The sequence below is a fragment of the Elephas maximus genome, chromosome 19 (genome assembly GCF_024166365.1).
Source record: "Elephas maximus indicus isolate mEleMax1 chromosome 19, mEleMax1 primary haplotype, whole genome shotgun sequence".
Classification (NCBI taxonomy): domain Eukaryota; kingdom Metazoa; phylum Chordata; class Mammalia; order Proboscidea; family Elephantidae; genus Elephas; species Elephas maximus.
In genome coordinates, this window is record NC_064837.1 from 10786439 (window position 1) to 10799307 (window position 12869).

The 12869-nt window shown below is 44.6% G+C and overlaps 1 protein-coding gene across 1 annotated transcript in view; it reads right to left on the reverse strand.

Annotated features, from left to right (window-relative positions):
* GLP2R (glucagon like peptide 2 receptor) overlaps positions 1-12630 on the reverse strand; it is a 99565-nt gene extending 86935 nt beyond the window's left edge. The window contains exons 1-3 of the mRNA XM_049861522.1: positions 12293-12630; positions 3115-3202; positions 583-687 (exon numbers count right to left, since the gene is read on the reverse strand). Coding sequence (XP_049717479.1) covers positions 583-687; positions 3115-3202; positions 12293-12559 — 460 coding nt within the window. The 5' untranslated portion in view covers positions 12560-12630. The remainder of the gene's footprint in view (positions 1-582; positions 688-3114; positions 3203-12292) is intronic.
* Between the last annotated feature and the right edge of the window lie 239 nt (positions 12631-12869).

Genomic DNA, 12869 nt, shown 5'->3' on the forward strand with positions numbered 1-12869 from the left:
GTTGATTCCTACTCATGGCGACCCCATGTGTTTAAGAGTAGAACTGCTCCATGGAGATTTCGATGGCTGATTTTTTGGAAGCAGATCACCAGGCCTTTCTCCCAAGGCACTCCTGTGTGGGCTGGAACCTCCAAACTTCCAGTTAGCAGCCAAGTGCATGAACTGTTTGTATTTAAGGGAAGTTTTAAACCTGTTCTCCTCAGCTAATGAGCTAAAAGTTGTGTGGATATGAGTGTCCCAATCTTTCCCCTCCATCTCCTTCTCCCCTCCAATAAGGTGATAATTCTTGCCCTCGCTGCAGCCAAATTCTGTGGTAGCAGGGACTAGACCCCACAGTTTTCAAAGTAAAGAGCCATTATATAAATGGAATATCCAGGAATAGAATCTCAGAAGACAAGAAGAGAAGCAGAGAGAAGAAGGAAGATACGTTACTGAGAGTTTAGGGGGGTGCCTTTTGCAGGGAGAAGGGACATGAGAAAAGCCCTTGATCGGAGCCTTCTCTCTAATTCCCCCTGGTTGGTCTACCAGGAGTGACCAGCCTTTAAAGGAACTGCTGGGAATTGGTAAGATATGACTTATTACCTTCACTCCACCAAGGTAAATATGAAGGGCAGGGCACGGAGACATTTCCTGGAGACGAATGAGGCCAGCAAACATACTTATCAAATGTCCCATTACAAAATACGCCTGTGGAGAGAAGGAAAAACACAGCTGCCATGGAGTTGAGTCCAACTCATGGCGACCCTGTGTGTGCAGAGTAGACCTGTCCTCCACAGGGTGTTCAATGGCTGTGACCTTTTAGAAGTAGATCACCAGGCTTGTCTTCTGAGGCTCCTCTGGGCGGGTTCAGACCACCAAGCTTTCACCTAGCAGACAAGCGAATTAACCTTTTGTGCCACCCAGGGACTCCACCGCAGAGAGAAGAGGGGTCCAAGTAAAAAGCAATGTTTGAGCACAAGGCTCATAGATGCAGGAAGAAGCAACCAGGAGCCCGGAGCCCGCCTCCCTGGCACTGGAATCTGATGGGACCTGTGCAATGACCAAATGGGTCAGGGATGAAGAGGAAAGAGGGGAGTTGGACAGGAACGCTTAATGCAACCCCAAACTTCGTGGCTTTGTCTACCCAACACGACCTCTGGCCGTGGCCCAGTCGATTATGTCAATGTGCACGTCACAGCTATTTTGGTTTATCTTACATGAACTAAACTCTCACAGGAACTTGGGTTCAGGAGGACACTTGAAAGTTCAGCCAGTGGCCTTCTGCTCCATAGATAACTAGTTATTCAACTTTCACCGATTAGATCCTAGAAAAACTTCACCCTGTGAAAAGCAAAATGACCAGTGGATCTAAGGTGATCTGTGAAATTACTGAGGTTTTTAGACACATATATCCAACACAAGAAATACCTGGTCATATTTCTCCATGTGAAGACTAATCTAACGGTCATTATCAAATATTCAGACCATCTCAAGCTCAGGGGGTGCGTTATACCCAGCACTTGGCACTGGGAAGCTACAAACATAAGACCCAGGCTTATGGACTTCTTGCAATCAAATGAAGGGGTTGTTTCAGGCTGGGTCCCAAACTTCTATATTGCAAACTCCTGACCCCTGGGAGCAAGCATCATTTCCCACCATCTGCTCCCTATTAGGCTAGAACTCAGGGGCCACGTGGAGCGAAAAGCCAGATAAATGGCATCCAAACCCCTGCAAACTCAGATCTGCTAAGTTATGAGCTGATACAGGGCATATTGAGGACCTGGCTGCCAGGGGTCAGGACCTGGTCTGTGTGAGGCAGGTGCTCAGCTGACCAAGCTGCTAACAGCATGGCTCCAGATGAACGGGACCTACCCTGCCCTCACCTCAGAAAACAGTATTCCCCAAGTGGGAGGTGGCACTTATCATTGCTAGCAAGCCTTGATTGTCCCTGTCCAGGATGAAGGAGTCTTTAGAGGGAGAGGGCTGTGGCTCAGAGCCTGGGAATGCCTTCAGGTCAGGAAAAGGAATGGAGTGTTTACAGTCTCCTGCCAACCTCCAGGCCTCTGAAGGAAATAATCTGAAAGGAGCAGGGAAGGAGAGAAGGGGTAGCTTTCATCCACGTGCCCTGATGCTCAGAGACAATGGTCAAGGCTTCCTCTCCTCTCTTCCTTCTTTCTTTTGAAGGTGGGCATACACATCTGGGTGCACACAGAGTCACCCTGTGGGCAGAGAGGCCGCGGCCATGATCCAGCTGCTAAAACATTTGCTAAAATGCCCTGAACTTAGTGTAGGCTTGGATAAAAGAAATGTTATCACTCAGATTCAGTTAACACCCTAAGAGCCTGGGAACCCAACTTCCCTCATTCCCCCCAACAATAACCCATAACCCATTGCCATCGAGTCTATTCCAGCTCCAGTGACCCTATAGGACAGAGTAGAACTGCCCCACAGGGTTTCCATGGCTGTAATCTTTATGGAAGCAGATTGCCACATCTTTCTTCCACAGAGCAGCTGGTGGGTTCGAACTGCCAACCTTTCGGTTAGCAGCCGAGCACTTAACCACTGTGCCACAGGGCTTCTTCCCTGGCAATAGATTGCCAAATTAATTCACAATAGTTACTCATGTCGTGTGAGTGTGCCATGACAGATTGTGTTTTTATCAAAGATTGCGACACCAGTACACATCCCATCTCACGTGTGCTCTTTTTACAATGAGAGCTGGGGGGTCTATGCTCCCTCCACTTGAACTTGGATAGACCTTTGTAACATTATCACCCACTGAACATATCAGAAATGAAACTATGTGACTAAGGCTAGGTCATAAAAGGCAATATGGCCTCCGGTGATACTTGCCCTTGGAGCCCAGCTGCCATACTGTGAGAAAGCCCAGGCCATGCGCAGAGGCCACGTGGAGACTCTGGCCAACAGTAGTGGCTAGACTCTCAACTGACAGCCAGATCAACCAACAGATGTGGGAGGGAACAAAACAATGTCTCAATAAGCCATCCGCACTGTGCCCTGTCTGAATTCCTGACCCACAGAAACTGTGAGAGATAATAAATGATTATTGTTTTTAAACCACTAAGTTTTGGGGTAATTTTTACACAGCCAGAGATAACTAATACATGTGCTTACCAGAAGCTTCCTTGAGTAAGTCCCTCAGACACTTCTCTTTGTACTGAGCCCACTTCCGGGTTGTCTCCTCAAGGAGAGAGCCTGTAACCTGAGCAGACAAAAGCATGGTGATTCCCAGATAGCTGTAAACACAGCTGTGACCCTACTATCACCCATCACCGTGATTCCTAGACCTTCCCGCTCAAGTACCCCAATGGCCTGCACCAAGAACAGAACGCCTTTGGCACCTTCTGTTCTACCTTAAAAATTTATGTGAATTTTGCATGCTCCCTGTAAACCTGATCATACTGATTTTAATACACATAGAAAAGATTTTTTTCAAAATCTTCAAGCGAGGTTAACATTTCAAGAGGATGCAATATGCTTATCTTGAAGTTTCACACCATCGCAGACAAGCAGTTGCACACGCCTGAGACTGTGCAGGTACCAAAGAGAGAAGTATTGCACCAAGAAGGTACAATGATGGGTCAGAAAAGAGCCAGGAGATTGTAGGGGTCTGCACCCCCCATCCAGGGCCCTGTGGCTCCAGAGTCAAAGACAATGGGTATATGGGTGCTCTGCTGCCGTACTGAGGCTTTGGGATTTTTTTTCTTTCTGACTTTAACTATCCTGTCCCATTAAAAAAAAAAAAAAAAGCAAACCCATAGCCGTCAAGTTGATTCTAACCCATAGTGACCTCATGTTACTGAGCAGAACTGCTCCTTAGGGTTTTCTTGACTGCAATCTTTACGGAAGCAGGTCATCAGGCCTTTCTTCCATGGTGCCACTGGTTGAGTTCAAATCACCAACCTTTTGTGCCCCCCTACCCCGCCCCGCCCCGGGACTTTCCTGCTCCATAGAACCTTGGAAATGCAGCATAAGCTTGGACTTTCCAGGTGGTTGGGTAATCTAACAACTTCTAATTGGGTATTTATACCACTTTGTTGTTGTTTTAAAATGATTTTTTCTCTTCTATCATTCAATTTACTCTTCTCTATTGAGCACCTTTTGTGTGCCAGGCCTTGCCTTAAGGAGAAATGGAAAGGCATACAGAGATGAGCAAGATACCGTTCCTGCCCTAAAGGACTTGGAATCAGCTAAAGATACAACTGCTGTAGAGTTAAAAGCGACTCCAAGTGCATCAGAGAAGAACTGTGTTTCATGGGGTTTCCAATGGCTGGTTTTTGGAAGTACATCTCAAGCCTTTTTACTGAGGAGCCTCTGGGTTTACTCGAACCCCCAACCTTTTGGTTAGCAGCCGAGCATATTAACCAAAGATCAGACAATTATGTAATTGGCTGGTATACAAAGTCAAGTGATATTCTTGCCCCATCATTCTCTACTTTCAAACAGGCTTCTCCCCTTGCAGCTCAGTCCCTGGTGCCATTGTTCTTTCAGTCACAAATGAGAAACTAGGAGCCTTCCTCGACATCTCCCTCACCCTCACCCCCACATTTAACCAGTCACCAGATTCTGTTGACTCTACCCTCTAAATTTTCTCCCATCCAACCCTCCCTCCTATTTCTTCCACCTCTGGACTGGTACTGCTGTCCACCCGCCATACTGTTCCACAGTACAGGGCTTTTCTGCTTAAAGCCTTCCAGTTACAGCCTGCACACTTATGATTTGACATCTCAGCCATCTTTGTCCCAAATCTCTCCACATTCTCATGCTCCTTCATGACTTCACATCTTTGCACATCCCACTGGCACTCCCTCCCACAGTCTTTTTCACCTGGCTGACTCCTATTCACCCTTCAAGGTTCAACATCGAACCAAGGGACTCCTGAGAAGTCATACTTGGCCACCTCTCTCCCTGAAGTCTTGAGCTAGTTACCCTTCTCATTGCCGCTCGACCTCACACATGAGTGATTCCTAGGGGCCATCACACTGGGTTGTCATTGGCTGTTCACTTGTCCATCTCCTTCACTGCTCCGTAAGTTCTTTGAGGGCTGAGACAAATCCTTCACTTCTGAGTACAAGTCTCTAGTGAGGGCAGGAGTCATCGCCCTCCTGTTTCCTCACTTTACAACTAAAGAAACGGAGGCACAAAGGGATGTTTGTGGGGCAGAGGAGGGCTGGGGGTGGGGAATACAGGGAGGAGGGTTTAAATATGTGATCTGGGCTAAGGTCACTCAATTAATCAATTGACTTTGAGGTTTGTCTCCTCTCACAAAGAGTAACAAACTCAAATGCTTTCTTGGGTGAGGCAAGTAACTCAAAGAAGTGAAATAAGAGGTATAACAATAGGGAGTGGGGAAGCCTGTGGCATTGGGCTGACATTAGATCTAAAGGCATTCAAATTCAAGGAAGCAAAACACACACACATACAGAAAACCCATCTACTGGTCCAAGGAACAGCAAGCTTTCAAATCATGAGTAACTAGTCCAATCTACCCTCTCCTTTGACATCATGTTTGGTAAAGTAGAGGGTCAACAAAAACCCTTAATGGTATGGACTGAAATAATAGCCACAACAATGGACTCAAACATACCAACGATCCTGAAGATGGCACATGATCAGGCAACATTTCATTCCGTTACGCATAAGGTTGCTATGAGTTGTAATCGTCTTGATGGCAACCAACAACAAACCCTCTCCCTCCTTTGCCCAGATGCCCTCCCCACTGACACACACACACACTGTGGTACTCCTGATGGGGTCTGTGGGTGATTCCTTTGCATCTTTTCCAGAGAATCACAAAGTCAACTTTTTGAAGAACTAGTGTGATCATCGTTGGACCAGAGGTTCCCAAACTTTCTAAGTTCGTGGTGCCCTTAGTGTCTCAGTAATTTTTTCATAGCACTCCTAGGCCAAAAGAAATATCTAATATTTCATTTATTAAATAAGTAGGTCAAACCACTGAGTAAGTAGTGATGTTCATAATTTAGTGCCTATTGGACATTACACCACTTCTCCAATCTCAGAATCAGATTGGACATTGCCATCTGTCATGGCTTGAATTCTGTCTCCCAAAAACATGTGGCAACTTAGCTGGGCCACGATTCTCAGCAGTTTGGCAGTAATGTAATGATGTAGTTTGGCAGTTTACATAGTTGATATGATTTGGCAGTTGTGTAATGATGTAATCATCCTCCATTTTTTGTGACCTGATGTAATCATCCTCCATTTTGTGGTTATTGTGCAATTATCCTCCATTTCATGTGTTATAAATCCTAATCCTCTGTATGTTAATAAGGCAGGATTAGTGTGGGGGTGTATCTTGAGTTGTACCCTTGCTGAAGGGCATGACTCGAGTCACAGCCTTACTCAAGTAAATCACACCCTCACTCAGGTCACCACCTTACTCAAGTCACACCCTTGCTTGTGTCACACTTTTTATCTTACAAGAGATAAAAGGAGAGAGAAGCAAGCAGAGGGAAGAGGGACCTCACTACCACCAAGAAAAAACACCCAGGAGTGCAGTGTGTCCTTTGGACCTGGAATCCCTGTGCTGAGAACCTCCTAGACCTAGGGGAAGATTGACACCAAGACACATGGAGATCTCCAAGGAACGCTGGGCCCACAGATGTTGAAAGGAGACAAGGACCTTCCCCCAAAACCAACAGAGAAAGAAAGCCTCCCCCTAGAGCTGGTGCCCTGAATTTGGACTTCTAGACTCCCAAACTGTGAGACAATGAATTTCTGTTTGTTAAAGCCATTCACTTGTGATATTGTGGTTATAGCAGCACTAGATGACTAAGACACCATCTTAATTTCCTATTCTACATTGATTTTCGTCTCATACTTGCTTTTTATCACAGTAACTGCAAAAACTCAATTTTTTAAAGATATGATGGCATCAAAAGGAATGCAGCGTGATCTAACGTTGAAACTGTGCATGACCTCAAGCTAGTAGTTTGCAGGGTGTCTGGCAGAAGTCATACATCACTGCACTTCATCTGAAAACTTAGAATATCTCACGGCACCCCTGTGCATTCACAGCAGCACATTGGACACCTTAGAACACAGTTGGGAAACCCTGAGATTAGCCAATAAGTCGTAATAATGATGATCATGATGATGAAATAATTGGCATATTTATCCCTTGGTTTCAGTCTCCAAAGAGTTTTCAATCTCTACTAATAATATGTCTCCGTGAGTTATGGCCCAAGAGGTAAGATGTAAGTTTATCATGTAAACATTCTAGTGGGACCATATATTATCTTTATAAATTATCTATAAATTAAATATAATTATAAATTACCTACATTATCTTTATAAATTCAGCAGATGGGTTGATAATAAGCTTCTGGAATCATCCAAGTCATCAAAGGAAGATGCTTTTTCAAATGAGGTGTTATTTATGCCTTCAGGAACCTCCCTGGAACCCAGGTGAGGAAGAGGCAATAAAATCAGCTATCTACGTGACCTGTCCCTGGAACAGAATTCCTCTACGCCCCTGCTCTTTGTCATGGCTAATGTCCATAGTCAAAAGCAGAAAAACAAAAAGCTCTAAAAGTACTGGATTTGGTAAGTCTAGGGGTCACACTGTCTTCCCAGGTACTTGTCCTGAAGACCCCCAGAAACACAAGTTCAATGACAGGCAGACCCCCAGATTCCCAGACAAAGTAATGAGGAAAGGACATACATTAGTGGATACTTTTTTTAACTGGAAAAGTCCAACTTGACCTGAATTTCTCTTTCCCTTGGGCGACCAGCAAAAACAACTGACTTGACTGAGGAGGAATTAAGGAGGGGGGGGAATTCTATTGCCTCTCTTTAAATAAATCTTACATTTTTCTTTGTTAGAGAAGGAATACACTTGACAGTAGTTAAAACAGAAATTATAGATAAACAAAAAGGGGAAAAGGTGGAATCATAACCTCATTGCCCAGAAATTACCATCTCTTTCCAGAATCTTCTCCCTGTACACATAAATCTTTTTCCCTTCTTCCTTTTCTTTTCTTTTTTTTTAACCCAAATGGAATCATACTGTGTTGACAGTGTCATCACTAGGAAGGTGAGGGGCATGCGCCTGCACGGGGTGACACTGTCAGAGGGGCTGACACCAAAATGACAGTCTATAAAATTTTTGTGCAGTGTTCCAGCAGAAATTTATTATTGTTTTGTTAAAATATCCATGTAGTTATAACAAGAAAAACATTTTTCATAAGCCCAGCTTACAAGTACCAATATACCTACGAAGCTAAAAAAGAAAGAAACCCATTGCCATCGAGTTGATTCCAACTCATAGTGACCCTACATGACAGAGTAGAACTGCCCCATACGGTTTCCAAGGAGCAGCTGGTGGATTTGAACTGCCAACCTTTTGGTTAGCAGCTGTAGTTCTTAACCACGACGCCACCAGGGTTTCCATGAGGCTAAAACTCTATGCTAATTTACTTTTTGAACCTTCTAATGTGCTCTGGTCAGAGCTGTCATTGTCACCTACTTGCAATGACACTTGAAATCACATAGTTTCGTCTGCATGTGCTACAAGCGTGCATCGTTGTTTGCATTGCGGGCCGTGTTTTTATAGTCAACTATTTTGTCAAATTTTCTGGTGTTTTAGCTACAATATTGTGGTAACCAGTATTTGTGAGTCTATATCAATAACTTTCTTGGGAATAAAGTAATTCAAGGAAAAGAAGGAGTGATATATGGGAATTACAATTCACAAGTAACATTAGTGCAAAAAATATTGCTAAGGATTCTGTCTGATCTGGTCCATGGGGGGCGTGACACCATGAGTTACCACACTGGGTGGCACTAACCCTGGTAACACCACTGTATGTTGTAGCCTTTTTTCACTAGAAAGCATACTGCAAATATATTTTCTTCTCAAGAACTACGCTTCTAAAACACCATTTTAACAGTTATGTAATATTCTGTGGATGATGGAACGTAATTTATCTTTTAAACCCTCTAGCCTTGAACATCCAAGTAGCTTTCATACATTTGCTAAATATAAATGACGTTGTAGTGAACATCCTCATTAAATTTTTGAGCACAACTTTATTTTCTCAAAAGAAATTCTTTGAATTGGAATTTCTGGGTCATAGTATACATACATTTTTAAAGGTTTTTGATAATGTACTGCCAAACTGTCTAGTCTCACCAAAATTTTTTTTTTAATCTCAAAATATGCACCATTTGACACCACCACCAGCAATGTATAAAAGGCCAGAGATTCATTTCTCAAAGAGGCTTATGTTTTTGTGGCAGCAAAGCTTATGTTTATATTTTTATAACGGGCTTATGTTTTTATAATGCCAGAAAAACTGCTAATTGAGTTAAATGAGGGGAGGTGGGGGGAGGATAGCACTATTTCCCTGCTTGAACTTTGAAACTAAACTATCCCTGAGAATTTCTCATTAAGTGAATTTTATGAAGACTTCCTGCCAGAAAACACAACACGGTCATTTATATTCCATGCAAGGAAAGCATCTATAAGCAAAATTCATCATGAAAGTCTACGCAAAGCCTTCTCATATAAACATCTGGAGAGAGAAATGGGGCTTAAGATGGAGAACCAAGAGGAAGGGCCATCAGAATTATAGACACACGCTGGAGGACAGACAGAGCAAAGAGGCTCTGAGAGCAGAGTGGTTGCCAGAGGGTGGGACGGAATGCTGCTAATGGGCTCATTATGAACTATGAGAACCCGAGCGAAAGGACCAGGCTATGGCTTTGCCAGTGCTGTAAGCCCGCCCGAGGCACTGCAGACTCTGCAGTTGTAATAGGTAAATATTCCTATGTCAACAGCTCCCAAGGAGTCCCTGGGAGAAAGAACGCAGGACTTCAAGCTCCTTGAATAGACACGACAGCTCTACCTCTCACAAACTACATGATCATGGGCAACCGTTTAGCCCCCTGAATCTTAATTTCCCCCTCTGTAAAATGGGTTCAGTAATCGTACTTTTCTCAGAGGCTTGTTGTAAGATTTAAGCAAGCTGATGATATGGAGGCATTTTATAATAAAATGCAAAGTGCTATAGTCCCTGGGTGGTGCAGACAGTTAAGCACTCAGCTACTAACTGAAAGGTTGAAGGTTCGAGTCCACCCAGAGACACTTTGGAATAAATGCCTGGCATTGCTTGTCACCTAAACCAAAAACAAACCAACAAACAAGCAAAAAAGTTGCTGTCAAGTCAATTCCAACTCATAGAGACCCCTATAGGACAGAGTAGAACTGCCCCCTAGGGTTTCCAAGGCGTGGCTGGGGGATTTGAACTGCTGACCTTTGGATTAGCAGCCATAGCCCTTATCAGCTGTGCCACCAGGACTCCACTTTGCACCTAGGAGGCAACTAATATATACGTGTGGGTAGAAAGTAACAAAATAGGCAATTAGCTGAAAATACCTGGTTTTCACATGAGATACTCAGAGAGTTGAGGCAGGGTTGAGAACTCTATATCTACTCTCCCAACAATATCCAACCACTAACTGATTGGATCACTGGGGCCAGAGACAGATCAGGGCCAGGTGACCCTCAGGACTGTCCTGGACACTCAGCAAGAGGCTGACAAGGCAAGAATTGCATAAAATAGATCGTTGGTTGGCCTCACATTTGCGATCATGGAGGCTTGAAGTGAACCTCTGCCGGGATTTGACGCAGAGAATTTGGTAGGGACCGATCTAGGAGCCCCAGGGTGGTACAAATAGTTAACACACTTGGCTGCTAACTGAAAGGTTGAAGGTTCAAGTCTACCCAGAGGTGCCTCGGGAGAAAGACCTAGAGATCCACTTCCACAAATCAGCCACTGAGAACCCAGTGGAGCCCTCTCTCCTCGGACACACATGGGATCGCAGTGAGTCAGAGTCTGCACCAAGGCAACTGGTCAGCGTTGGCCTATCACCGGGGAAGCCTGAGAAGGAGACACTGGATGAGCCCTGGCACTGCAGCCCACCCTGGACGGGGGCTCCAGGGCACTGAGAAGGCCGAGGAAGGAAAGGAAACAGGGTAGCTGCAAACAGGGACTAACTGTGCCCATGGGCCGAGGGAGGAAAAGAGCCATTCCTCAAGGCACTATCTTCAGACAAGTGGAACTGAGGTTCTTTCAAATCATGGCCCTTTATAAAAATGGAACCCTGAAAAGAGGAGGGTCAAAGGCCTAGTCTCCTTGGACAAGAATGAGGTGATCTTCCAGAACGCCCACCTGTAGAGGGTAAGTCAACACATTACAATACATCCTCGAAGCCCTTCCACGTCATGCCGTGGGTCTACACTGACTGACATAGAAAAACGCTGCTCGACCTCCCAGAGACTCAGTTTTCTCATCTTAAAATGGGACTAGCAAGAGAACCTCCCTCATAGGATTGCAGAGGACGGGAAGTGAGAGATGAGGGGAGGGGTGCCCGGCACCAGACTTGGTGCATAGATAGCATGTGCTCATTAAAAATGTCATTTTGTTTCATTAGTGCATTTTGTAATGAAAAAAGCAGATTGCAAAAAATATTTATCGTAAGATCCCATATTTATTTAAAAGGCTGCATGTAAATAAATGGTAGAAAAATATCTGGAAGTAGAAGTCCCAAAATATGAATGATTGCTGGATGGTGGAATACAGGGGTCTGTTGTTTATGTTTGTACTTTTTTGTACTATATGTTATTTCTTTAACAATGAGTATTCTATGCTTTTATAATAAAAAGAAAAGGAGGGAAGGTAGAAAAACTAAAAAGAAAAAAGAGAAATGAAAGATAAAAACAGAAGAGAGGTAACGGTTCTTTCATTTATTTTATCTTTTTTAGTGTGTTTATTTTCATTTTATTAGTTTTTTTTTAAACAATGAGTATTCTATACCCTTATAATAAGAAGAAAGAAAGAAAAGAAGGAAGGAAAAAAGAAAGGAAAAATAAGGACAGCCCTAGCAGTTCTACCTAAAGGCTCAAACCTGGGAGAATGAAAAGGCACACCGAAGAACACAGGCAGCAATTTTAAATGATATTTACCAAGTTCTGCTGGCATGGGAATATGCTTATAATTATATGGTGCAAAGGGGAAACCAGGATACAAAATGTTTAATGCACCATAATTTCAGCTGTGTAAAAAATGCAAAGAAAAAGGATTTGGGGAAAATATGCCCAAGTATTAACAGTGATCACCTCTAAGTGCTAGGACTCTGGTTGGTCATTATTTTCCTAATAGTCTCGTCTGTTTCCCAGATTGCCTACAAGAGGCCCAAACTGCTTCTGTAATCAGAAAATGTGCACAACCGATGATAATAAAAGTAATAAATAATAAACCACTCTTACTTGTTTGATGGAAACCAGCAGCACCAGGGCAAGGAAGGGCCTTAGTGGGGCCTGGAGAGCAAGTTTCTTGTGGGAGGGGAGGGGGCTGGTCCTCCGGGGCGCAGGGGTGGCCCTCAGCAGCCCACGGGCTCCAGGCGGGGGCCCCGGTCTTCGTCTCCCAGGCCCTGCCCTGCTGGGTCCCGGCCTCATCGTCCTCGCTGCACGCTCACCAGCGTGGGTGCATCTCTCAGCCTGGCCACGGTGTACACAGGCAGCCTGCTCTTGCATTCCTCTTTGAACAACGAGGAAATGTTTGCACAAATCCCTGCCACGCCGCCAAGAGCGTCTGACCCGTCTAGAGAGATCTATGGAATTGCCAAATTTTCTCATCAACAGTGCCTCACCCCCCCGCCCCGCCCCTCCACCCCCAAAGCAGGGAGCTTTTTCCCAGACCTTCACCAAGTCAGCTGTGCTCTCTGGAACTTCCTCAGCAGAGGTCAAGGAGACGGAGGAAGGCAATCAGTGGGCTCCAACCCTGAGGGTCCTGCTCAATGCAAAGGCTGGGGTGGGACAGTCCCCAAGTCTGAGCTTCTGAGGA